The sequence below is a fragment of the Psilocybe cubensis genome, chromosome 11 (assembly GCF_017499595.1).
Source record: "Psilocybe cubensis strain MGC-MH-2018 chromosome 11, whole genome shotgun sequence".
NCBI lineage: Eukaryota > Fungi > Basidiomycota > Agaricomycetes > Agaricales > Agrocybaceae > Psilocybe > Psilocybe cubensis.
The window spans coordinates 2,814,693-2,839,246 of record NC_063009.1 but is presented as its reverse complement, the minus strand read 5'-3'; the positions used below and the strand labels follow the sequence as shown (position 1 = coordinate 2,839,246).

The 24,554-nt window shown below is 43.5% G+C and overlaps 7 protein-coding genes across 7 annotated transcripts; 2 read left to right on the top strand and 5 right to left on the bottom strand.

Annotated features, from left to right (window-relative positions):
* Positions 1-5,720: 5,720 nt before the first annotated feature.
* Positions 5,721-6,571, top strand: JR316_0011971 (uncharacterized protein; the record flags this gene model as incomplete). Its single annotated transcript, XM_047897612.1, has 4 exons — positions 5,721-5,765; positions 5,818-6,043; positions 6,100-6,299; positions 6,359-6,571. Coding segments are annotated over 4 exons (684 nt in total), but the record flags the coding sequence as incomplete, so codon positions are not given.
* Positions 6,572-9,270: 2,699 nt separating this feature from the next.
* Positions 9,271-10,355, bottom strand: JR316_0011970 (Cytochrome P450 monooxygenase; the record flags this gene model as incomplete). Its single annotated transcript, XM_047897611.1, has 5 exons — positions 9,271-9,639; positions 9,699-9,829; positions 9,883-10,036; positions 10,099-10,138; positions 10,195-10,355. The coding sequence occupies 5 exons, from the start codon at positions 10,353-10,355 to the stop codon at positions 9,271-9,273; spliced, it is 855 nt and encodes a 284-aa protein (XP_047744020.1).
* A 2,119-nt stretch (positions 10,356-12,474) lies between these two features.
* Positions 12,475-13,061, bottom strand: JR316_0011969 (Putative galacturan 1,4-alpha-galacturonidase A; the record flags this gene model as incomplete). Its single annotated transcript, XM_047897610.1, has 4 exons — positions 12,475-12,693; positions 12,753-12,834; positions 12,876-12,952; positions 13,011-13,061. The coding sequence occupies 4 exons, from the start codon at positions 13,059-13,061 to the stop codon at positions 12,475-12,477; spliced, it is 429 nt and encodes a 142-aa protein (XP_047744019.1).
* Positions 13,062-13,601: 540 nt separating this feature from the next.
* JR316_0011968 (Cytochrome P450 monooxygenase) lies at positions 13,602-15,794 on the bottom strand (the record flags this gene model as incomplete). Its single annotated transcript, XM_047897609.1, has 11 exons — positions 13,602-13,640; positions 13,958-14,059; positions 14,114-14,152; positions 14,205-14,329; positions 14,474-14,522; positions 14,582-14,644; positions 14,704-14,899; positions 14,962-15,326; positions 15,379-15,509; positions 15,564-15,717; positions 15,789-15,794. The coding sequence occupies 11 exons, from the start codon at positions 15,792-15,794 to the stop codon at positions 13,602-13,604; spliced, it is 1,269 nt and encodes a 422-aa protein (XP_047744018.1).
* A 587-nt stretch (positions 15,795-16,381) lies between these two features.
* On the top strand, positions 16,382-17,825 carry JR316_0011967 (Cytochrome P450 monooxygenase; the record flags this gene model as incomplete). The annotated part of the gene is made up of 8 exons (XM_047897608.1): positions 16,382-16,635; positions 16,699-16,894; positions 16,954-17,016; positions 17,078-17,126; positions 17,191-17,211; positions 17,270-17,394; positions 17,543-17,644; positions 17,703-17,825. The coding sequence occupies 8 exons, from the start codon at positions 16,382-16,384 to the stop codon at positions 17,823-17,825; spliced, it is 933 nt and encodes a 310-aa protein (XP_047744017.1).
* Positions 17,826-18,436: 611 nt separating this feature from the next.
* Positions 18,437-22,801, bottom strand: JR316_0011966 (Cytochrome P450 monooxygenase; the record flags this gene model as incomplete). The annotated part of the gene is made up of 16 exons (XM_047897607.1): positions 18,437-18,460; positions 18,505-18,606; positions 18,809-18,889; positions 19,138-19,200; positions 19,264-19,459; positions 19,519-19,883; positions 19,936-20,021; positions 20,117-20,270; positions 20,324-20,363; positions 20,805-20,897; positions 21,673-21,808; positions 21,865-21,885; positions 21,945-21,993; positions 22,044-22,106; positions 22,162-22,357; positions 22,431-22,801. 16 exons carry the CDS (start codon positions 22,799-22,801, stop codon positions 18,437-18,439), a joined length of 2,040 nt encoding a protein of 679 aa, XP_047744016.1.
* A 181-nt stretch (positions 22,802-22,982) lies between these two features.
* JR316_0011965 (Cytochrome P450 monooxygenase) lies at positions 22,983-23,419 on the bottom strand (the record flags this gene model as incomplete). Its single annotated transcript, XM_047897606.1, has 3 exons — positions 22,983-23,135; positions 23,198-23,237; positions 23,289-23,419. The coding sequence occupies 3 exons, from the start codon at positions 23,417-23,419 to the stop codon at positions 22,983-22,985; spliced, it is 324 nt and encodes a 107-aa protein (XP_047744015.1).
* Positions 23,420-24,554: the final 1,135 nt, after the last annotated feature.

The window sequence follows — 24,554 nt, the reverse complement described above, 5'->3', positions numbered from 1 at the left end:
GTCGGATATGGCAAGGAACAAAGGCTTTCTATTATGTCCGTGAGTGCCTCCTCGTTTTCCGCCTTGTTTATCGTCGGGACTCATTCTGGCACCCTGTAGGCCGCCCGAAGCACCCCCTGCACCGTTTGCAGCATTACAGTGAGCAAGCAAGGTGATTTAGCGAGGCATATAGTCTCCCATAAGGTGAATTAACCAACTTTCTCTCCTCCGCTTCACCTTTTTAACAATACTCACCTTTTTGCTTCCCAGAGACAGGCCATTCAAGTGCCGATTGTGCCCTTTCACATCTAATACAAGCTACGGGCTTGTAGAGCACAACCGAAAACAGTAAGCATACACACTGTCATTATTACCACACCTAATTACTAACCATCTCACACATCACAGCACAAAAAAACCACTCATATGTCAATATAGTGGTTGTAATTCACCACAGAGCAACACAGCAAATATGCTGAAGCATCGCAAAAAGGTACACGGGTATGTACCGGCAAAACGGGCACCTAGCGCACGCGCTGTACCATCCACATCCTATGCTGAAGTATCGCAAAAAGGTACACGGGTATGTACCGGCAAAGCGGGAAGTAAGCACACAAACTCATTAACACCACAACTAACTAACCATATTACACTGTCATAGCACACAAAAACCGCTCGAATGCACCTACATCGGGTGGTATGTACAAAGCGGGCACCTAAAACGCTCAACTCGCCAACCTAAGCTATATTCGTATATATAGGAAGTAGATAGTCCAATTACAATTGATAATCGAAGAATAGACTATATGAGATGTAAAGACAACATACAGACGATGCAAAACGTTTTGAGTATGGTTGGTACGCGCGCGGTTTGAAAATTCCGCGGATGGGTGAGGTTCAGCAAGCCTTCAAGCTTCAAGCTTCAAGCTTCAAGTCTGTGGACGTGATTCAAGCTTCATCCACACGCAAAGCGGCCGAAAGGTCATTATTTCTGTCACTATCCATAGCATACCCACGCCCGTATCCATTGTCAAGATTCGAAAAGCTATACTGTCTTATCCATCTCATTGATTCGTCTGCATGAAACCACATTGATAACCCCACATCGAAGACATGGCCATTCAATATATGTGTACTCGACAAACAGGCAATTCAAACCACCTCCTTGACATTATATTGACGACTACATTTCAATAATCAAAGTCCAACAACTACCATATTCAACCAGCTTAACGTTCAATGGCTTTTGTGCGGAGGAGACAGTCATTGAAAGCGGGGCGATGGGCGGGCGTACGGGTGGGAATGAGAACGCTACCGGGCAGCAAGACGTGTTGGATGGGAACATTTGAATTGGCGACGGACCAGCGTATGCCATCTAGAAGAGTTTGATTGTCCAACAACGCAAAGAACAATAGACCAGAGTGTGCATTGCAGATCTTCAAGGCTATGGAATACATCCGACCGAGAAAACAGCTTGCAAGCTTCAACCGGCCAGGCATATGCGCTCGAAAAGGACGTATATGCCGTCACAACAATCCGAACACAGCCAGGGCCGTCAACGGATCCACACGCCTCCTTCGTCACAAGATCCAAGATCACAGAGCTAGACGCTGCACACTATATCGAACGGAGCCAAATATGGCATCATTCGGGGTGTAGTGGAGGTGAGGCTGTGGGTGATATACGAAAAACTAGAGCAAGTGACGTGCAATGGGTCGATCGGATAAAAATGGGTGGTATGCAACGTACACGGAATCAAGGGGAAGTATTGTCTATAGGACAAACCAAGGTTCTTGCGCGATACCTTCCGCACATATTTCCATCTCCCATGCATTGTCACCCTGTGGAAACTATATCTGAACTATTGGGTGACGCTGAAGTGAGAGAGTGGATGAGTTGAACTGGCGCAGCAAGCAAGGCAAAATGGATCAAGACCCAGTACGAGAACACGGCACAGAAAGTGTCAATGACACTATTTTGGCATTCGGACGCGCGCGGGTTCCCTGAATTAAAAGGTATACGAGCTCACTCAACGTGCGTCGCCCGTCGCTAGTCGCAAACGAAAATAAAAAGGACAGTAACAAAGCACCTTGCCTAAAAACGACGATGCCCCAATTAATCCCGTGGACAGAGGTTTGAAATGTGTTGTTTTTGCTGTCAAAAAGTGATGTGAGGCATAGTGCGAAGGAGAGGGGGGAAGGGTGAACCAAATGAGTCGACACCTCGGAATCGAGCGAGGCAAGAACTAATCAAGACAGTGGACGAATACGAAGCAAAAAGTGTCGATCAGTACGATATATGCGCGCGCTCAACTCGTCCGAAACAAAAAGAAAAATAACGCACTTGGGCAGACAAAAGAACACTACTAACGCCATATCCTACATCTATAGCATCATTGAGCAAGAAGCACAACCAAGAGCTCATGAAAGAAAGACTGGTGCCTTTTCGAATTTCCATTGCTATCGATAGAAAAACCAACGTTGATGGGGACAGCGTATGGGGCCGAGCGGGGATGGAATGGTGGTAGCGGAGCGGCTCGAGCAGTGCGTGCGGTGCGGTGCCTCGCGCATGGGAGTAGTTCATACGGGAGCGTACACCTGGGTACTCTGTAATGAGTCTGTTATGTGCAGTACAATTTGCATGTGTGAGTATGGACGCGGATGAGGATGTGAAAGAGTTGCGTACCCCATGTGTCAAGTTCCATGCTATCGATTTTGTACCTGTGCTCTGGCGGAGCGGGGAAGAGGATAGCGAGCGCATCGGCTCACAGTTGGGCTGGTGGAATGTGAATGGATTTCCAAGTGAAGTTGGGCATGTTGGTACAGTTACGGAAGAGATGGTAACAGAGCGCAGTATCACAAGAGCGGCACAACAACGTTTGTGGAGAAATGACCAAGCCGTCTGGGAGGAAAAATGACACACATACACCATTCAATCAGCCCAGACTTGTAGAGCGAAAAATGGCATCATGCCGCATACCTCGACCAACCACACCGCAGGCCACCATCGACCTTCTCCATCGACAGGCTGCACGGAGTCAGTCAGTTTACATCCACCCCGGTTTCGAGACAAGTGCTAAATTGATCGTATGACATGCCATCGTCTTCAAGCTCGAGCCTTTGGTAGGTCATAGGGTTTGAGGATGGAAGTCAAGTCAAGGCATTTCAACGTTGTTGATGGTGACACCGTGACAGTGCAAATTCGCAGATTTGGGCGGAGATTAGAATTCGGATCAAGACAATCCCGGTTCACCCTCGTACTCGATACAGTAAGAAAGTCTTTTCAAGTTCGTTAGACAATGATTCCAGGATCCAGGTCCGCGCGATTACAGTGGACTGATTTGATACCAGAATGCACGAACATCCAACCACCATCCAACTATAAAACAAATATGAGTATAATTTAATATACTAACTGGACGTCTCGCCTCCAAAAGCTTTGCTAGCGCTGTGGAAAGGATGTTTGGTGACTTTAAACCCATTGTATGAGCACTTGAGAGGCTTTTTTGGTCTCTTTTTTGAGACCATAAATTTGAGCTTTCGATAACGTGGCAAGCTATTTTTCTGATGGAAAAGAGTCAGCGAATTATGAGCAAAATCATGATTAAGCACAGCAGAGAAGGATAATTAACTCCTCGACTTTATGTGAACTCATGGCTTGGGGGCGCTGACTACTTGCATGGACTGCACTGCACTTCCGTTGCACTTAACATTCCATTTAGAACCTCAATGTTTGGGTCATACGAAATCCAGCTGCTATTGCTATATCGTCCGTATCGCACAATGATTAACCACGGGGGGTGTTGCTATCTACCGGTCACTTCTGACTCCCAGATCTTCTACTTCGACAAATGAATAAAATCATTATCTAAATTGACATTTTGTTATGATCTGCAAATTTTCGTTGATTGAGATATAATTTTGGAAGAGATTTCCTGCTCTTAGCTTATGCAACCATCTCGATTGAAATTTACCAGCTCTGTGCGATAGTGTGCAGACTTGAATACGTGATGGGAGAAGGCCATCAATCAATATGAAACCAACTGAACATTGTTACTCAAGTTATTTAGGTCACTCACGGGTCGCGCCGCCCATTGAACAGGTCATCCAGAAAATATCGCTCAAGAAGGATATAGATGACATCATGGAGGCTCGCAAGAATGGGGATGATCACTCAAGGATCACATTCCCAATGTCAAGAAATGGAGTTCTTCTCGTGGCAAGCCTAGTTATCGATCTAATGGAATAGGCAGTTGTTGCTTATAGTCTGGTAAAACATATACTACATAATGTCGAAGAAAATGCTAGTTATAGCCGTTAAGCTAATTTTGACTCTCAAATTTCTCCTATGTATCAACATTAGTTGCGCAACCTTCAGCTAAATTTGATTCCAATGTTTGGAAGAGATCATCATGGTGCCTCACTAGCAGAAGATTGAATTTAGCAAGTGATGAATATAATTAGCAGGTGATGTTGGGGCCCTTAGTCTAGGATGCAACCTGGGAATTATCCAGGAGTAACTATCGTTCAAGGATTTACAGCCTTTCCTTTGAGAAGTTAATTTATCACATGGGTATCTGTTCATTTGTCCATTAGATTCTACATCACCATAGAAATTGTCATAAAACTTACTTGAATGGTAATCACACATTTGGAAACGATATAAGAAACAGGTATACCGATATATAAAGTTGGTATTTTGGAGAGACTTGAGGCGAATAATTAAAGACTTACTACCTAACTCCGATATCGCAATATCACAAAACCGACTGCGCATTCACCTAAGGAACTATTCTCGCCTCTTTCCCGAGTTGAAGGACGACCCAGTAGCTACTGGCTAGTACTTTGGATAAGCTATCAATCACAGTTTCCTACAGTCCCCGTCCCGATTTCAAAGTTGAATGATGATCACCCCGTCAGGATTCATTTACGCTGGCTATGGACATTTCAAACTGTGGGGGATCCAACGTTCTTAATCTGGATGTCCGTTTATAATCATATTAGCTTGAATTCAGAAACACAGAAAAATGTTGCATTCGAATTTTATTTAACTCTATTCCCATCCTAGCATAGTGTCACACGAGCTGGATGTCGTTCTTGACCTACTAGTTGACGAAGGATTCTAACGCACCGCATTTTATCACACAGTCTGTCGCATACCAAAAAACTCTCATGTCAGGAACCAGTATGAACCGGCTCCTCGGAGCTCGTATACGTTATAAGTAGGATATATCACACCGCGCCCTGGTTGGCAGCCGTGTAACTTGGTTGAGGGGACGGAAGCTATCGCAAGTTGATCACAACACGTCGATCATATACAAAGATGATCTAGCGATATAAGCATAGATTTTTGTACAGATAGCCTTCATACGAACCTCGTTCCCCAGTTTCCAATGCCGACATCTTCAAGCACGGACAGGATATTGGCCCTATGTATTGCAGCTATTGCTACTGGAGTGTACCTATGCTCCTTATCCAGTTGTCTTCGATGGCTGGTATACACCGATGAGGGATGGAAAATTCGCAAACATATTGAGAAAGGACTTCTCTTGGCTACACTGGCGATATTTGCAGCCTCCTCAATTCATACCTCATTGGCAGTTTCCACAACCTATTTAAAAGTACGCGACTTGGAGAGAGGGACTGTCGTTGAGAGTGTAACTGTTCCGTGGACATCCGTCGTTATGGTAAGTTAAAGCAAGGTCCTAGCTCTATCAATATATATATTGATAATACGTGTAGTGTACGGTGACAAATATGGCCGTCTTGACAGTGGATGGTTTTTTGGTATGTGCAGCCTCTCTATCAGAAATATCAGCAATTTCTGAGACTTCTACAGATATTCCGATGTTGGCAGGTCTGTGAAAGGGCGTATAAGATGGTCATTTCACCCATTGTACTTTGGATTGGCGGGGCGGCTTGCACAGTGCTTCAGATATACTGGCAAATTGTCCAGAGCGCAGAGATACACAAAGCGTGGACGCCAATAAACATGACAGTAGGACCCGGGACGATTCTCACCCCATTCTGGGGCTGCTCAATAGCGGTAAATGTGTATTCAACAGGTGAGAAATAAGTATTATGTTACGCACGAAAATCAATGCTTAATTGTTATTGCAAGGAGTCATATTACACCGCATATGGAGGCATGTTCAGGGTCAGAAAAGATTCTCCACCGCAATGTCGTCCTCGACTCGCGATCTTCGTTTTGTCATGCGTGTTTTAGTCGAATCCGGAGCATTATACCTTCTTATTACGATCCCTCATTTCATCGTCTGGTGGACGCCCAGCTCAACAGCTATTCTGATACTTGCATGGACAGTGAGTCTATAAAATGAATGCACAAACCATACGCAGCGCTTATACTGATGTCGTCACAGAATCTCCCAGCAGTTGGATGCACATTTAACCTTATCGTAATACGCACGTCACAGAGGCGTGTCGAGCGCGACAAGGACTGTGAGAGAAATAGAGCATTCCTCTCGGCCGTTATGGATTTCCTCCCTTCTGACACCGCCGGTTCCGGGGATGTACATACAACAGACCATTTCTCGAGCGGAAGAACGTCATCGACGTACGAGAATGACCAATGACAGATACCAAGTACGATGAAGATATTTTATTAGATGCATAAATATACTATGAAATGAGTTAATGAACATACCTTCCATGTTTGAGTTGAATGGCCAGCACATTCACACTGAGTGCCGACAACAGAAAAGCGGATATAAAATGATAAATGTCGCGGGGTAATTAGGGATATCCCGGAAATTTTCGGGAAATTGTCATTAAACTGGAGTTCGAAGGAGTCAATGAGTGAACGACAACGCTTGCAGTTCACCAATGCAACAGTTAAACGCATTTTGAAAAATTTGGAGTAGTAGTATTCATTTCAAATGAGACTAGTATCGATGATCACCTTGTTTGAAAAATCGCATCAAACCTTCAACACTAGATGCAAAGAGGATGGGAGGCCGAGACTAGCGCGTCCGTAACAACGAATACAAAGTTTGCGAGAATACACACAATTTCGCAGGGTTCATTTATTTATCAAGTGAGCCTCGTTGATACAGTTCTTCAATAAGCGAGACCCTTTCCTTGTCCCGGGGGCCGACGTTGCACTTAAAAATCTTCGGTGTAAATGTCAAGCCCTATAACAGTATTCATCAGTAAATATGAACGCAATAGTCGTTAAAGTCCGTAAAAAGTATTACATCAACATATTCTTCCTCCATGATCCATGGCTCCGTGTGTTTTGATCGGTCTATCGAAGCAAAATCGAAGGCCCAAAGAAGGCGCATGGCAGCAACAGTCTGTAAATCGCAGTTGGATTAGAAACAGCGGAGCAATGAGTCCGCCCCAGACATACCAAATTTGTTGTGGCCAGATGCATTCCTGGGCAAAGTCGCTTGGGTGTGTTCTAAGAACACAAGAAACACCGCAAGTAGATGGACAAACTTTACCTTTCCACTACCAAAGGGAAGACTTGATCGTATGGTACAATGTTCTTTGAGACCTGGTTTGGTACCGTCAGGAGTGAGTAGGTACCTCTCAGGCCAAAACTCATGCGGTCTTTCGAATGATTCTACAAAATGTGTTCAGTAGGTGTATAGTATTGCTATTAAATCATGAACCTGCCTGGATCATGCATTATCCCCCCTGGTGATGCGTAGTCAGCAAATAACAATGGAACACTTGGTCACTCACAAACATTGATAATAATTGGTGCACCCTTAGGAATAAGGTATCCACGGTACTGAATATCGTTAGCCTTGATCAAGCAAGATATCGAAAATTCTACGTACTTCAAAATCTTCATTAGTTGAGTGGGGGATACCAGTTGGGGCAGCTGGCCTCACGCGATGTACCTGCAGATTTAGATATCTCGATTCTCAACTAGCCCAATAGCAGAGTTTGTTAACTGCCGCGAACCTCTTTGATGAGTGCTTGAATGTACGGCACCGAAGGTATGTCGCTAGCAACGGGAAGTCTTGTGGGCCCCACGGCATCATCAATTTCTTGCTGGGCTCTGCGTAAGGTTGATGGGGACCTGATAAGACAAAGAATCATAGATTGTAGAAGTGATGCAGTATGGCTGTCCGTTTGCACATTTAATACCAATCATTAATCTTTATGTCCCATACTTAGAAGCCTTGGACTAAGTCTTCCAATAAGTATATCTTATGGTGTCCGAAGATAGAAAAATGGCTTCCAATCATAAAGATCCCATATCCACACATTTGTATATTGTAACCTTAGGTACAACTTTGAGTACCATACATATAGTTTTGGAGCCCACATATATATATTAGAATCCCTTACATAGAAAACTCATACCCTTTCATACATTTTTTGCTCCCCCACATATATCTACTGGTTCCGGCAATCTTAGATTTTACCTGTCGTCGTCCCGAAGATATACAGGCGATTTTCGGCATTTTTTATGCCGAGGCAAGCTTGCCTTCGTGCGAATTCGGCAAATATCGGCAATCAGCCAGACGAATCACAGCACATTGCTGTTTTTTCACCTTGACACTGGCAGAGTAAGCACTGACAAAGTTTCAAATACTAACCGATTGTAAATGCTACAATGTAAGCTGAATACAGCATTATTTCGTGTTTTTTCTGAGCCAAGCGCTGTGATGACAGCTAGTAGCGGATGTGTTAAGCTTGGTTAAGGTTAAATACACCTGAAAATGAGGTTATAGGTAGTCAATCTATTCAGTGTCAGCTATACGCACAGGTTTGGTGTTTTTTTTGTCAATCGTGAAATTTTAAATCCATATTGTGAACTTAAAACACTCGCCTAGCTGCTCCACGAGTAGCTATCCACCCCAAAGCGGGGTACCAACATAATTCCCACACGGATTCGGCAGTGACGGCACGCACGATGGTCATCTCAACGACTCTATATCTTCGGAAAAAATGTTAGATATATGGGGAGGTGGTTTCAAAGTATGGTATAAGATTTCCTATGTAGGGGATAGATGCATATATGTCCGTACCTTTCATTAAAGCTGAAGGTCCTGTAAATACAATGATTGGGATGATTTCCTCTATCTTCGGAAGCTAGTTCTCTATGATCGGGACACCAATATATATAATCGGCATTGTGTAAAAATGTCCTTTATATGTATGGGACAAAAAGATTAATGATTGGTATTAAATGTGCAAACGGACAGCCATAATGCAGAGGTATCGGCTCCTCCATCAATCAAAATGCCTCCGATGTAGCTATAACGGTGGATTCTTTGTCAGTGATCCACTTGTATATCATGTTGATTAGGAGAGCTTACGCAACCATCTCCCTAGTTAATTTGAGTTCTTCTTGACGGTCCATGATTCTCTCGATGAATGCGCCACTTTTAGCACCGCTTTCGATTCGTCTCTCGGACTGTTCCAAGAATGAGTAGTACAGAGACCTTTGTAGTCTTCTTGTTTCCGTCCAAAGCTGTTTCCAGGGTGCCCATCGTTCGGGAACATATTTCAAAATTGGGATGAGATCAACTGGTGCGGCTTCCGGCGATACTGTACTTGATTGGTGACGCATATAATTGTTGAAATGTGCAAGTTCTGGAGAATCGGATGTTGGTGCAGCTTTTCCAAAGACAACGGAAGCAATGAACGAGAATGTGTAGCGAGAAATATGATGACAAAGTCCCTACATCATTGCTATGAGATTGCGGAACATGGACATCTGAATCACCTTGCGGTACATACATCAGGATTATGTATAATGTCGTGCAGAAGTTGAGTGGTCTCCAGTTCGGCGACCGGAAGATATTCCTGAACTGCTTGATGGGACACCAGGGGCTGAATCGCACGACGACCCATTCTCCAAACATGGTTATCTTTGTGGATAAGTTGATATATATTATATCACTAAAGAGTCTAATTTACACACCTGGATTGGCCAAAGGAATGTACTTTTTTTCTGTTACAACATCTGCGGCGTGTAGAGAGGGGCGAAAAGCTGTTTCACTACTTCGATCATCCAGAATGTCCTTAACGCTTTGCATGTCGGAGAGCACAATAATGGTTCCACTCGCCACTTTGAGCTAAAATTGTGTTTCATGAGTGACCTGAATTCTTGCGTCCATAATCATTGGCAGTGGCGTACCGACATGATTCCCCCGTACTCCTTTGCCCATTCAGTGAACCTTGGACGCTCACAGTTAGAAACTTGTGGACACAGGAGCTGCACAAATTTGCATACTTTACGAAGGAGAACCTAGTGGGTAGGAGATGGATATTTCCGAGCAATGGAACAGTAGGTGGACCAGGTGGTAAGTTTGCAGCGCGTTTGCCAATTCGCGACAGCTTGAATAGCAGCCATGTGATGAGAATAAAAATTGCCACCAATTTGCTGGTGTACATTGTGCAGGAAATTAGGCAGTACAAATATCCACCAGAGCTCTGCAAAAAACGGGACTCGAAAAGAGCTCAACTGGTTCCAGTAGCACTTATTTACTTTCAGTATGCATGGACACACCCAAAAGGAACTGAGCGGAGCCAGAATAGAAAGTCGAACATGAATTGTAGCACGTAAAGAAGTCGGAGGGGTACAAGGAGACGGGTGCTGGGAATTGTTGTGAGATTACCATTTGGAGGGCCTGACGTATTGTTGAAATTGGCACGTACCTTTCTCTACTCCCTCTCTCAGACTGTCGTTTACAGCTTATACTGTGTAGTTCACCCCGCCATTACACATCTGGACTAAATTCTAGCACCTGAAGCTTGAGGACGAGTTGAATTACAGTTGCCCCAGTTGAAGAGACGGGTAAATCAAATATTTCAACCTGTCTCTTAACGAGGTTAGCTGCCAGATGAGCGATTTACGTATTATAAATATTTGGCCAGAGAGTTTGCTTTAGCATGTCCGTTACACACATTTATACACTGAGAAAGAAGGATAGAAACCTGGAAGCTTGAAGAAACCGTTGGTAGTGGCCTGGTGGCCGTCATTTATCGTACATAAGCAAGCCGGGTTTTCCCGACACATCCAAAAATGGAAGAGGGTCATGTGCGGAGTTCAAACAAGAACAATTATGTAATGATACAAAAATAGGGGAGGTGGCCTTGAGTTAGCCAGAAGCTGTTTTCTCGTTTTCTCCGGTATTTTTTTTTTAAAAAAAAAGTCATAAATTCAAGAGTACACATTGGCCGTCAAGATAGATTCCTGATGAGTGAATTTAATAGCTACTATTGCATCACGATCTATATCCCATCAACTTCAATTGCATGATCGAATTAGTGGCGACAAGAAAAAGTGACACTGAGTAATCATGGGAGGCCGGTGGAGTTACAAGGAGCTGAGTTGTTCCACAGATTAATACAGCAATCGACCATATTAGCGTAATAAACCTTACCAGGAAGTCCAACGACATCAAACGAATTTTGACAGATGAACTGCGGTGCTTGACCAGAAGCGGTACTAATGTTAAACCCATTGAAACTAATGTCACCGCAAACAGCGGCAGGGCTGCATTGAATGTCAACAACTATGTGAATAACATAGTTTCAGTGCCACGGACAAGCGGAGACATCAATGAGCCTACCCTTGTCGGTTGCTGCTGTTCCCATCCAATCGCTGAAATGCAACCCTTTGAACATCAAGGTGGAAGGAGCATCTCCGCTGAGGCACTGCGTCAAAAATCGATACAATCTATATGAAATAAACTCGCCTTTTTGCGTTGTTTGTCTGGTGAATGTTCATCGGGGTATTTACTCTGTCCACGTTCACACGTCGGACAGAGAAATTTTGCACCAGGCCTTCATGATTGTATGTTCTATTGTTATTTAATTGTAGAACAGTGGAATGCCGACATACCACCTGCTCCCCCACCTCCTGTGGGTGGTGATCCATTCACAGTGCCGTCCCATGTTTTGAAGTACACCTTAAGTGAACCGAAAACTTATTAAATGTTAATAGTATGCAACATGATTTATATCTGCTCACCCCGCTGCCCATGTTAGGCTGAACATTTGGGTCCAAACGAATCATCTAAAAAGCAGATATGTACTTAGGATGGGATTTTTCACGACAAAGTTCCATACCCGTAAGTCCTCCATATCAACGTTAAGAACGTAATCATTCTGATATGATGAAGTTTCTCAGCCAGTCGAGCGAGTGGAAAGTATTTGGTGACTCACCATGCCCGCGTATTGACCCAGGGATCCGATGGCTATCCCATTTCCTCCCCGACAGGTGATGTTTCGTATCATCAAATTTGTGGAATTCTTTGATATGCATGTCAGCTGGCTTTTACAGACGTGATAACAAAGTTCTTACTCCTTTTAAAGCTAGACAATCGTCACCGCAGGTGACGTCCCAGTTAATTAGGCTGACCCGGTCGCTTCTATAGGTATCAATTCCTAGACTATTTTGTGAACACACTATAGAACGGTGTCCTAGCAGGTAATCATACCATCGGTATTTGGAACAATGCTAAGATAGAGGGAGTCAAGTATTTGTTGTCGCAGTTTAAGAAAGCGCCTACTTCTTCCCAATATATAAGGGATCCTCGTTTGTTGCGTTAATATACATGCCATCGAAGACTACGTCCTGCGATTGAGCAACTGCGCTCGACCAGAATGGAGGTGATTCAATGCGGAAATTCTTAATTGTCGCCCGTGTTGCGTTGAAGACAGTCAGGGCAATAGGTCTACCGTCACCGTCTTCACGAGTATGGGTTGCAAAATACGACCACCAAGTCTTGCGGTTGAATTAAAAAAGTGGCTTATAACCTTGAAAGCAGGGACGAGTGGGCTTACCTGGCCGTTTCCCTGAATCCCTCCGGTGTTATGTGCATCAATCTCGAAGTCTGATCCTGTGACGACAAACCATGAGGCCTGACTCTAATGTGTATATTTAAGATGACCGATTCACATATTAACATAGGTATACACGCCTGAATGAATACAACGCGGTATGTGTTGGTTGAATTCAGCCAAAACTGTACATCTGAGGGGAACTTGGGCAATTTTTAGTTGAAAAATGGAGTAATGGAAATTTGGTCGATAGTGGCATACGCTTAAGTATCCTCTGAGGTTGACTTTCGAAGAAACCAGGTCCCAAGTCATCTTTCTGTAAACAGTGCTATCTCAGCAGCATTTAGAGACATACATATATGGTAATAATACCTCGTTATATTAAAGACTCCCTGTTCAAGTGTTGTTGTTCCATAGCGACCGCATTTTGCTATTGCTTGCTCTACCTGTGATTCAAAGTGTTGAGTTCTTGTTCACATTTGCAGTATAAATGTTTATGTAGATACTTGGTTTGTATCATCATGTCCCGGCCCCAATGGCTTGAGCACACAGTTTTTAGACTGTTGACGAGACGACTTGGCTTGAGCTGGTAGAAAAAAAGCAAAAAGGGCTAAACCGTTAATCAGCAAGAACAAAGTACCACGTAGCAAGAAGAACATTGCGTCGGGCCTCAGAAACTAGGTCAGTGCAGGTCTTATACAGTGCAGAGAATATACCACATGACATACTTGAGGAGAAATGGAAGCGATGTTTGGGGAACCCTATCACAAGGGTCCATGAATGCGGGCCGTTATGTAATTATATCGTCAGAAGTTGGGCTTCGTCGGCTGGACAGAAACCGGCGTCATAGCGTCAGAGGAAGCTCAGGTCGGACTCACGGGAGAGGTATCGCTACAGGTCGCTACAGCAATGCACTTGCATACCATTGAAAACAACATGTCTGTCAAACCGATTGAATATTCTGCATTCATATACAAACATTAGATTCAAATCTGACCCATTACGTGACCACCAAAACTAGTTCTAATGGATTAGCTAAGCAGTATTAGAAGTGATGCATAAATTGTACGATTCTTCGATTATGGATGCTTTCCCTGTGCTGCGTGGCGTAATTTTGCATGGGAATGGTTTTGCGGTCAAAGTAATACCCTGTGTAATATTTACGTGAACCAACTCGAGGGCACCATTTATCAAAGCAGAATACTTACATCAATAAATTCATTCTCAATATCCCATTTTGGTGTCGAAGGGGCTGGAAAATCGATGGAGGCGAAGTCAAATGCCCAGAGAAGACGCATGACAGCTAGATTCTAACGTAGAAATCAGACTGAAAGCTAAAATAATAGGTAGTTCAACGTGCTTACAGTGTTGGTATTCGCAAGGTACATCCCAGGGCATAACCTCTGGAGCACTCATTAATACAAAAAACAGCATTGCTATTGTGATTAAACTAACCTTGCCACTTCCGAAGGACAGTGTTGTACGGGCGTATCCCATACCGTCAGGCAGTCCAGAAATAGTACCATCCGGCGCTAGCAGATACCGCTCAGGCCAAAAGTCTTCAGGTCGTTCATAAAGGTCTGAAGTCACAAGCGTATCAGTGCAAGCCGAAGGGCCTCACGGAAAACGTAAAGCGTACTAGGGTCACGGCATATCCCAACTGGGTGGTATTTAATCTGAGTAAACCTTCGCAGTAGAACTTGGTTATTAGCACTATTACTCACAAACATTGATGAGAACAGGGGTTTTCTTCGGGATGATATATCCTCGATACTATTCAGATGATTGTAAACAAAATGTGTCGTGGTAATAGAAAAAGATCAGGATATCACCTCAGAATCATCAACAGATGCGTGCGGGATGGCAGTTGGTGCGGTGGGTAGGAAGCGATGAGTCTGGTGGTCAAAAATGTGAATTCAAAGGGATCCAGATAGATTCCAAGTAAGCAACGCACCTCCTTGATGACGGCTTGAACATAAGGCATAGATTTGATATCATTGAAATCCGGAAGTCTATCTCCAACGACGCTATCCACCTCCATTTGGGCTTTCTTTAATACCGCTGGGGATTTCACCAGGCAGAGAATGAGATTCTGCAAAAATGAGGCAGTCGTCTCCGCTCCGCCATCTAAAAGGACCCCACAAATGTATCTTTGTACAAATGAAAATAAAAACGTAAGCCTCAATTAATGATCGAGCAATGGTTGACGTACGCAATAGTATCACGTTCAAGCGCCAGTTCCTCTTGCCGTTCCAACATATTTGCAACGAAGCACTCGTCATTCATGCCAGCTCGCTTGCGCTTCTCGACCTCTCCAAAAAGTTTAAAATATAGAGCATGTTGCATGGCTTGTGTTTCCTTCCACATCTTCTTCCATGGTGCCCACCTCTCCGGCACATACATAAGAGCAGGAATGAAATCCACGGGGGCTGATTCAGGGGAGAACACTCTGGAAAATTGTTCGATGTACTCCCTAAAGGAAAGTGCAATAGGGGAGTCATGCTTGGGGGTGCGTTGTCCAAAGACCACGGACGTTATAAACGAAAGTGTTGAGCGCGTGATATGGTCGTAAAAGGCCTAGTAATGGGTGTAAGTAACTATGTTGATGAAAATATTTGTTCATGCATACCTCAGGTTTATGCAAGATGTCGTACAACAATTGTGTTGTCTCCATGTCTGCAAGAGGATGATACTTCTGGACTGCTTGAGGCGATACCAGTGGTTGGATGACCTTTCGGCTTATTTTCCAGTAGTGGCTCTCTATTTTGTTTATATTATTTAACAAAAATGTAGCCACAATGCAAAAAGACACACCAGCAGGAGCCGTTACAAAGTAACGACCACCAGTTACTGCATCCATACCCGAAAACGCAGGACGAGAGGCGAACTCGGCGCTGCGGTCGTCCAAGAGTTCCTTGACCGTTCTCATATCGGAAACTACAACAATTGTTCCGTTCGTGACTTTGATCTTTCAATAGAAAACATAAGTCAACATCCCTTAGTGATCATTTCGCAAGGATGTGCGTACCGAAAAAATACCGTCATAGTCTTTGCCCCACTCTGCAAATCTGAACGCACATTAGAACACCGCCATAAGAGCCCAAGAAAATTATACTTGCTTGATAAAGGGAAACTTTGTGGGAAGGAGGTGGGCGTTACCCAGGATCGGGATGGTGGGTGGACCTGGAGGAAGCGTATCTTCCCGACGACCGAAACGTATAATTTTGAAGATCAACCAAGCAACGCCAAAAAATCCAGCGACCGTTATGATGTCTGTCATCGGGAAATTAGAACGAATGTTGCTCGCAATCGCACTGCCTACAGCTGAGTCAAATGCTTGAACGCAGGGGAATTGCTGAGCATGCCAATGGCTCTTCTTAGCCTTCTTATAATTACACCGCAAACGATTTTATTACTCACGGTTCAACGGATGTCGCTAGGCGTTGACACGAAATAGATGCGTTTCGAGGGACTTCAGGGGGAAATGCTGTAATAGTGTACAATTGAAAAAATTGGCTGATTTTCATAACGTACATACATGGCGGCGCTATCCGTCATTCCCATTCTCAACACAATAGGCTTCCTGTTTACGACTTGTGATGGAAACCAATACTCTCGTACGCTGATTGTCGATGTTGCGTATGGGCGAAAGTAAGAACGAAAATTTGTTGGCCACGCCGAGGGCATACGTCACGCGTCTGTCTACGGGTTGGAATTTAGCGTGGAAGAAAATGTGGAAGAAGACACAAGCTATGCAGTGTGCTCTTTATTTCAAACTATTTCGCGAGGTTGAGAGGCGGAGGAGAGCGGGAATGATCGACGAGTGCTTCGCTGCGAAGATGTTGGAACAGCAAGAAGATCTAGCACTGGAACGTGATACCATTGTGTATGTCCGAACAAGTTCAATCATTTGTCTGTGCCCAACTTTGTTTCATTTCATTGTGCACAGGTACATCTGCGGGGTCCTTTTAGATGGAGGGGCAGAGACTACTGCCTCATTTTTGCAGAATCTCGTTCTATGTCTGGTGAAATACCCATCGGTATTAAAGAAAGCCCAAGCTGAGGTGGATAATGCCGTTGGAGACAGACTTCCAGATTCCAACGATATAAAATCCATGCCCTATGTTCAAGCCATCATCAAAGAGGTGCGTTACTTACTTGGAATGTATCTGAACTCCGTTGAATTCACCTTTGTCACTATCAGACTCATCGCTTCCTGCCCACTGCGCCGACCTCCATCCCGCACGCTTCTGTTGATGACTCGGAGGTGATATCCTGACCCTTTTCTCTATTACCAAGACACATCGTGCTCACAATAATCTGAATAGTATCGAGAATATATCATCCCCAGAAAAACACCCATTCTCATCAATGTCTGTGAGTCATAGTGCTTGAAACTGAGTTATATCGCCAATGTTAACTTAATGTAACTGTCATCCAGTTGGGATATGTCGGGATCCAAGTACAATTTAACCTTCTTGTTATGCCTTTCAGTTTGTACTGACGAGATCGTGACTTAGAGCTCTATGAACGACCTGAGGAATTCTGGCCTGAGAGGTATCTGCTATCGCCAGATGGTACTATGTCGGGACTACCCGATGGTACGGGTTACACTCGTACAACACTGCCCTTCGGAAGTGGAAAGGTCAGTTTAATCGCAATAACAATAGCGTTTTTTATATTAACAAGTTGTTAAGAGGTTATGTCCTGGAATGCATCTTGCTAATACCAACATTGTAAATCATATGCTCGACTACTTGCTATTTTGACTTTCAAACTTTTGTTTACTTTAGAATCTGGCTGTCATGCGTCTTCTCTGGGCATTCGACTTCGTTTCTATTGATAGTCCCGCCCCTTCGACGCCAAAATGGGATATTGAGAATGAATTTGTTGACGTGAGTGTCCACTTTGATAAGGAGTGCCCCCGAGTTAGTTCATGTAAACAATAAACAGGGTATTACGTTGAGCGCAAAACCATTCCAATGCAAAATTACGCCACGCAGCACAAGGAAAGCATCCATCATTGAAAAATCGTACAAATCTCTCAGAGATAGTTTTGGCGGTCAACTACAGTAATGGGTCAGATTTGAAGCTGATGTTGGTAGATTAATGAAGAAATGCAATTGTTATGAGAGGTATTTGTCGACACTGCGGGCGATGACTGCTGTAAGTTGAACAAACAGCCATTGTTTTACATGTTTTATGTAAGTTCAGCTGTAAGTTCAACATACAGTCTACTTACACTCAAATAATCGCCTTTTATGGAAATTATTTGAGTGTAAGTCATGATGTATGTCGAACTTACAGCTGAACATACATAAAACATGTAAAACAATCGCTGTTTGTTTAACTTACAGTAGTCGTCGCCGGCAGTGACTCCGCTTCCTAAACAAAGATTTGGACTCCGATTGAAGCGATATTCGGCATCAAATGTCCGAAACGGAGTTCACCGGGATAGTGTCAAGGCTTCCAAAGTGATTAGAGAACATTGTATAATCTAATACCGTATTCTGAATTCTGGAAAGATTATAGTTGCGTCTAAAGCACATTCTTGTAGTGATAAAAATCGTGAAATCTATGCATAGGTTAGGCAAGAGGTACGAGTTGCCTGTACGCTGTCTCGATGATCTCTTTTTTCATCTCGCTGCGTGGTGTAATTTTGCATTGAAATGGTTTTGGGGTCAATGTTACTCCCTGAAGGTGGTTTGAATCTGAATTGTAGATTGATTAAATTGTAATATAGGTGAAGACTCACATCGCAATGTTCCTTTTCTATATTCAATTGTGGAGTCATCGAGAGAGAACCATCAGCAGCTGCAAAGTCAAATGCCCAGAGAAGTCGCATGATGGCCAGGTTCTAGAGTATACACTACTATTCAGAGCATTGAAGAGCATATTCAAAGGATAAGACTAACAGTATTTGCATTAGCAAGATGCATCCCGGGGCAAATCCTCTTGAATTTCGAATGTCAACATTAATACAAGAAAGATTATTGTAACTGCGATATCACTGACCTTTCCGCTACCAAAAGGTAGGGTTGCGCGTACGCCACTCATACTCTCAGGTAGTCCGGGTCTCGTTCCATCAGGAGACAATAGGTATCTGTCTGGCCAGAATTCGTCTGGTCGGTCATAAAGTTCTATATTATTATGATCAAATTAGTAGAGAGTGCATATTCTGTACAGGAAGCTTCAGTTACCGGGGTCACGGCAAATACCATCTTGATGGGAGTTGACATTAATGTCAGTGCTGAGGATTTGACCTCAATTATGAATTATACTCACAGATGTTGAAGAGGACGGGGGTGTTTTTGGGTATTAGATACCCTCGATACTATTCATATCATTACTGAGTGCTTCATTAAAAATACAAAAGTAAAGTTCTTACCTCACAGTCATTAACTGACGCATGCGGCACTGCAGTTGGGGCAGTAGGAAGGAGACGATGGGTCTAGGATCAGGGGAATGAATGCTTAATGCAATTGGGTATATAAATGTAAATGAAATAATTTACCTCTCTGATGAGAGCTTGAACATATGGCAGATCTTTGATGTCACGGAAATCTGGAAGTCTTTCTCCAACCACGCTATCAATCTCCATTTGAGCTTTCTGTAAAGCAGCGGGAAATTTAGTGACACAGAGGACAAGATTCTGTATCAATGACGCAGTTGTTTCTGCTCCACCATCCAACAGAATGCCACCGATGTATCTTCAAATTCAGAGTAAAATTGAGTATTGGTTATAACTTGGTTATGGGGGTGGACATACGCCATAGTTTCTTGATCCAAACCAAGTTCTTCCTGTTGTTCTATAACTTTTGCAACAAAACAGTCGCCATACATCCCATTCCTTTGGCCCTGGATTACGTCTTTAAACATGTTAAAGTAGAGAGACTGCTGCAATTCTCGTGTCTCCTTCCACATTTTTTTCCATGGTGCCCAACGCTCGGGCACGTACAAGAGGGCAGGAATGAAGTCAACCGGAGCTGACTCGGGGGAAAATACCTTCTTGAATACCTCCATATATTTCATAAAGGATACTGCAACAGGAGAATTATACTTTGGCGTTCTTTGTCCAAAAACCACGGATGTTATGAACGAGAGAGTTGAGCGGGTAATGTGATCGTAGAAACACTAACTAAGAGGTCAGTGACATGATTTATACTGGCGCAAGTGTATAGAATACCTCTGGATTATGCAAGATATCGTATAATAATTGTGTTGTTTCTTCGTCAGCGAGAGGGTGGTACATCTGGACTCCTTGCGGAGACACTAGAGGATGAATAACTTTTTTACATAGCTTCCAGAAAAAGCTGTCTGTTCGCCAATGAGAAAGCGTGTCTCTAGCGCAGCTGAGAGAGACTCACGTGCGGGAGCCGTGGCGAAGTATCTGCCACCGGTCACAATGTCCATACCCGCAAACGCGGGACGCGAGGAAAACTCGGCACTACGGTCATCCAAGAGTTCCTTGCAAGTTTTCATATTCGACACGACGACGATTGTCCCGTTTGTGACTTTAAGCTTTTAGAACATAATAATCAGAGAATTCAGCATTTACAATGAGATCTACACACCGAAAATATCCCGTCATAGTCTTTAGCCATTTCTGCCAACCTAAACATCTTTATGTCAGAAAACTGCTGTTGCAAGAAGCCAAGAAGTAATGCGTACTTAATAAATGGGAATTTCCTAGGAAGTAAATGAGCATTGCCGAGGATTGGTATGGTCGGTGGACCAGGAGGGAGCGTATCTTCTCGACGCCCGAAGCATAGCAGCTTGTAGATAACCCAGGCAGCTACAAATGCTACCGCAAGCGATATCATATTTGCCATCCAGAGGGGTTAATAAGTCAAAATCGGTAGAAATGGTGGGCGAATGTGTCGATGTTTTTCTACGTGTACTTATACATCTGAAGCAGCAGGCAAACTCATGGTTTGTACTTGTAGCTATTAAAATATCGATAAGCATAGCTTGGTACAGCCAGTAAGTCGAAATATGCACAATCATGAATCGACTCCTGTTGGTATGTTGCAATGTAAAGAATTATTGACATACCATTGTAATTGACGTCCCTGGAAGAACGATTTGGTTTTCTTGTCTCCGACAATAAAACCGGGGATATTCAAAATCCGACTGCGTGTGTTGAAGCTACGGAACGGTACTATTTATATAAGAGTAAGGGTACGGATTGGCGCTATTTTAAGCGTATGTCGGCTCGGTGTAAAAATAATTGGAACATGTGCTTGAGGACAGTATAGTTACGATCTATCTTGTCATCATATTTTCTCGATAGTTATCTACAATGAAATACAGAAACCCATTTTCCGTTTAATTGCTGCTCAAACAATATACAGATTTGGACGAGCTTCGATGTTGGATGCAATATTCTTTGTGTAAATTACATTACCTAGCTGATTTTGATGACAGATTGAAACCCGGCCGTTCTATCACCGCACGCTGCACAGCCCCAGCCTTCTCGGTTCATTCACCATAATTCCAGCAAGGAGATTGTCCACTTCCGGCAACGACAGAGTCTTCGCACGGATAAAAGGTCTGAATTCGGGTCCATTTAATTAATATCGCGGAAGCATTTAGAGATCCATTCGTTTGGTTTTCATCTGAAATTTTCATAAACTACCAAGAAGCTGCGTATAGACGTGGAAAACTACGCCGAGGCACATCTATGAATCCGCCAGAAGGCTCCCGAACTCAATCACGGAGATTTTTTGCAACCTTTGTAAATTTTATCCGATATGTCTTGTAAACCGAAATTTCATTTACGAGCATATTCGCTGATCATCAAACTCGGTTAATAACGCGAACTTTTTACGATTTCCGGTTGACTGGAAACCTTGGTCAGACATGCACAGGACATAGTCTCTTGTGTCACCTTTAATACAGAGACCCTCATATCAGCCATAACTTCAAGCTTACCTTGCCACTTCCAAAGGGAACTGATGTGCGAACGTGACTCATATCCTCAGGAAGTCCGGGTTTAGTCCCATCGGGTGACAAGATATATCGCTCAGGCCAAAATTCATCAGGGCGTTCATATAGATCTGAGACCGTGCAAGTGCATCAGTGCAAATCGAAAATTATAAAATTGAACCTTTACTTGGGTCGCGACATATACCAACTAATTAAACGCGAAATGACGTTAAAATAGTGACACTACTAGTAGCGTTCATTACTCACACACATTGAAGAGAACAGGGGTATACTTCGGGATTACAAATCCTCGATACTATTCAAATAAACCCAATTCCTCGTTCGAATGAAGTATCAATCACGTACCTCACAATCGTTGGGCGATGCATGTGGCATGGCTGTAGGTGCGATGGGAAGTAAGCGATGTGTCTACAAATGCAGGATTAAGTGAACGTGGATAAACGTGAAGACTCGTACTCCAAACCTCTTTTATGATAGCTTGAACATAAGGCAAGGATTTGATATCATTGTAATCTGGAATCCTTTCTCCAACGACAGTATCGACCTCAAGTTGCGCCTTCCGTAATACTGCTGGAAACTTGACGAGGCAGAGAACGAAATTTTGAAGAAATGATGAAGTCGTCTCCGCTCCCCCATCCAATAGTGCGCCGCCAATGTAACTTCATAATACAAACAGAAGGGACATGAGGATTCAGTATGTGAACAGGGGTTGATACTGAGAAATAGACATACACAATAGTTTCACGATCCAATCCAAGCTCAATCTGTTGATCCAACAGGCTTGTTACAAAACACTCATTCAAACCTTCATTTTTACGCTTCTCAGCCTCAATTAGCAATCCAAAATACAGATTCCGCTGCATAATTCTGGATTCTCTCCAGAGTTTTTTGTAAGGCGCCCACCTCTCTGGAACGTACATAAGAGCAGGAATAAAATCCACGGGAGGTGCTTCAGGGGAGAACACTCTGAAAAACTGTTCGATGTACTTCCTGAAAGCGACTGCCACAGGAGAATCATGTCTTGGAGTGCGCTGACCAAAGACGATAGAGGTCATGAATGAGAGAGTCAGGCGGGTGATGTGGTCGTAGAACGCCTTGTTCATTGTATAAGATGACGATAATACAACCAAAAAAGCTGCGGGAATGTCCTTACCTCTGGTTTGTGTAAAATGTCATACATTAGTTGGGTTGTTTCTGCGTCTACAAGGGGATAGTATTTCTGGACTGCTTGAGGAGATAACAGAGATTTTATGGCCTGTCTACTAGTTTTCCAAAGGTGACTATCTATCCACTGGGCTTAAGTATCTTTTGAGATCCATGCAACTCAATATACGTACCAGGAGACGCGGTTAAAAAATATCGGCCACCAGTTACTGCATCCATACCTGAAAACGCTGGGCGGGAGGCGAACTCAGCGGTCCCATTTGCGACTTTGAGCTATCCGCAAGTATCACAATTATAACCGATTCCCTGTCGCGTTGAATCAAAATCTTTCTCACCGAGAAAATTCCATCGTAGTCTTTACCCCACTCCGCCAGTCTAAAGAAACGTTGAGTAGCCACCGTAAATATTCAAAAAAATAATGCTTACTTAACAAATGGATACTTCGTTGGAAGAAGGTGGGCGTTTCCAAGGATTGGGACAGTCGGTGGACCCGGAGGGAGCGTATCTTCACGGCGTCCAATGCGTAACAGTTTGAAGATCGCCCAACATACTCCCATAAATATAAAATACGCTACAGTATTTGCCATTGATAGGTGCCCTCCAACTCCAAGTGTTGCGTATAATGCTGTTTACTCTTGATGCGCGAGCGGTCCACGATAGAAGGTGAAATGACCAGTTACGCAATCGAAAAATCCTGCATTACACACTACTTATAGGTAAACCTTACCCTCACTCAGCTTGACTCGATGTTTGCGGCTATTTTTCTTCTTTTTCCAAGTTGGAGAAATCTCAGATGTAGATGTTGCGTCTATGTTGATGGTTACTGATTTTTGTTCGGCAAACATACTGCCGAATTCAAGGTCAGATATACCCCTGATAGCCATTTACCACGAAGCTTGAAGGGTGTGGTGCTCTGTTTCTCTAGAATTACGATATTTATCGACAATCAACTAGCTCTCTCATATAATCTCTTCATTACTGTATTTTATTACTACCATACAGCTGACGATGTCTTCTCGTATTTCATTTTCTCGTTGCGGAAATTGAACTAAATGCCCGTTTCGTTCGTCGGATACCAGCCAACGACCATCAACAACACCCATCACATACTTCTCACATCTGAAAGAGGCTATTTTTCATATCCATGGTCATCCTCTTAAAGTATAGATAAATACGCAGTTGGAAGAATGATTCATTGCTATCTAGATATCAATCCAACCATTCGTTGAAATAACGCTGACGCCCACAGTCCGATTGGATATATATTTAAAAATTTCAAGCCACGTCTACGCGCCTTATCGATATAAGAATAGCTACAATATATGTCATGAGGCTTCGGAGTACATTGATGTACGGGTTTGAAGGCATTGCATTCCGGGAGAGACGGGCCAGAACGTCGTGAAGACATAGACCTGGTTTGCATTTTGAAGGATTGGTCAACATCGTAGATATGGTCCTATTGGAGTTATAGGACACAATTTCTGGCGTGTATGAGTGTGGAGGTAATCAAAGGGGTTACCCGCTGCACCCGTCCAGGGCCTCTAGTGGAAAAAATCATTATCCCAGCCTTGGAGGGATCTCGACTTTTGCGGCAGCGCCTCCCCTTCCAGTCTGACCTCATGATCGTCAACTACGATACTATCTCCTTCGTCCAATGTCAGCGTCATTGCATGCGTACATGTTCTAAATTGA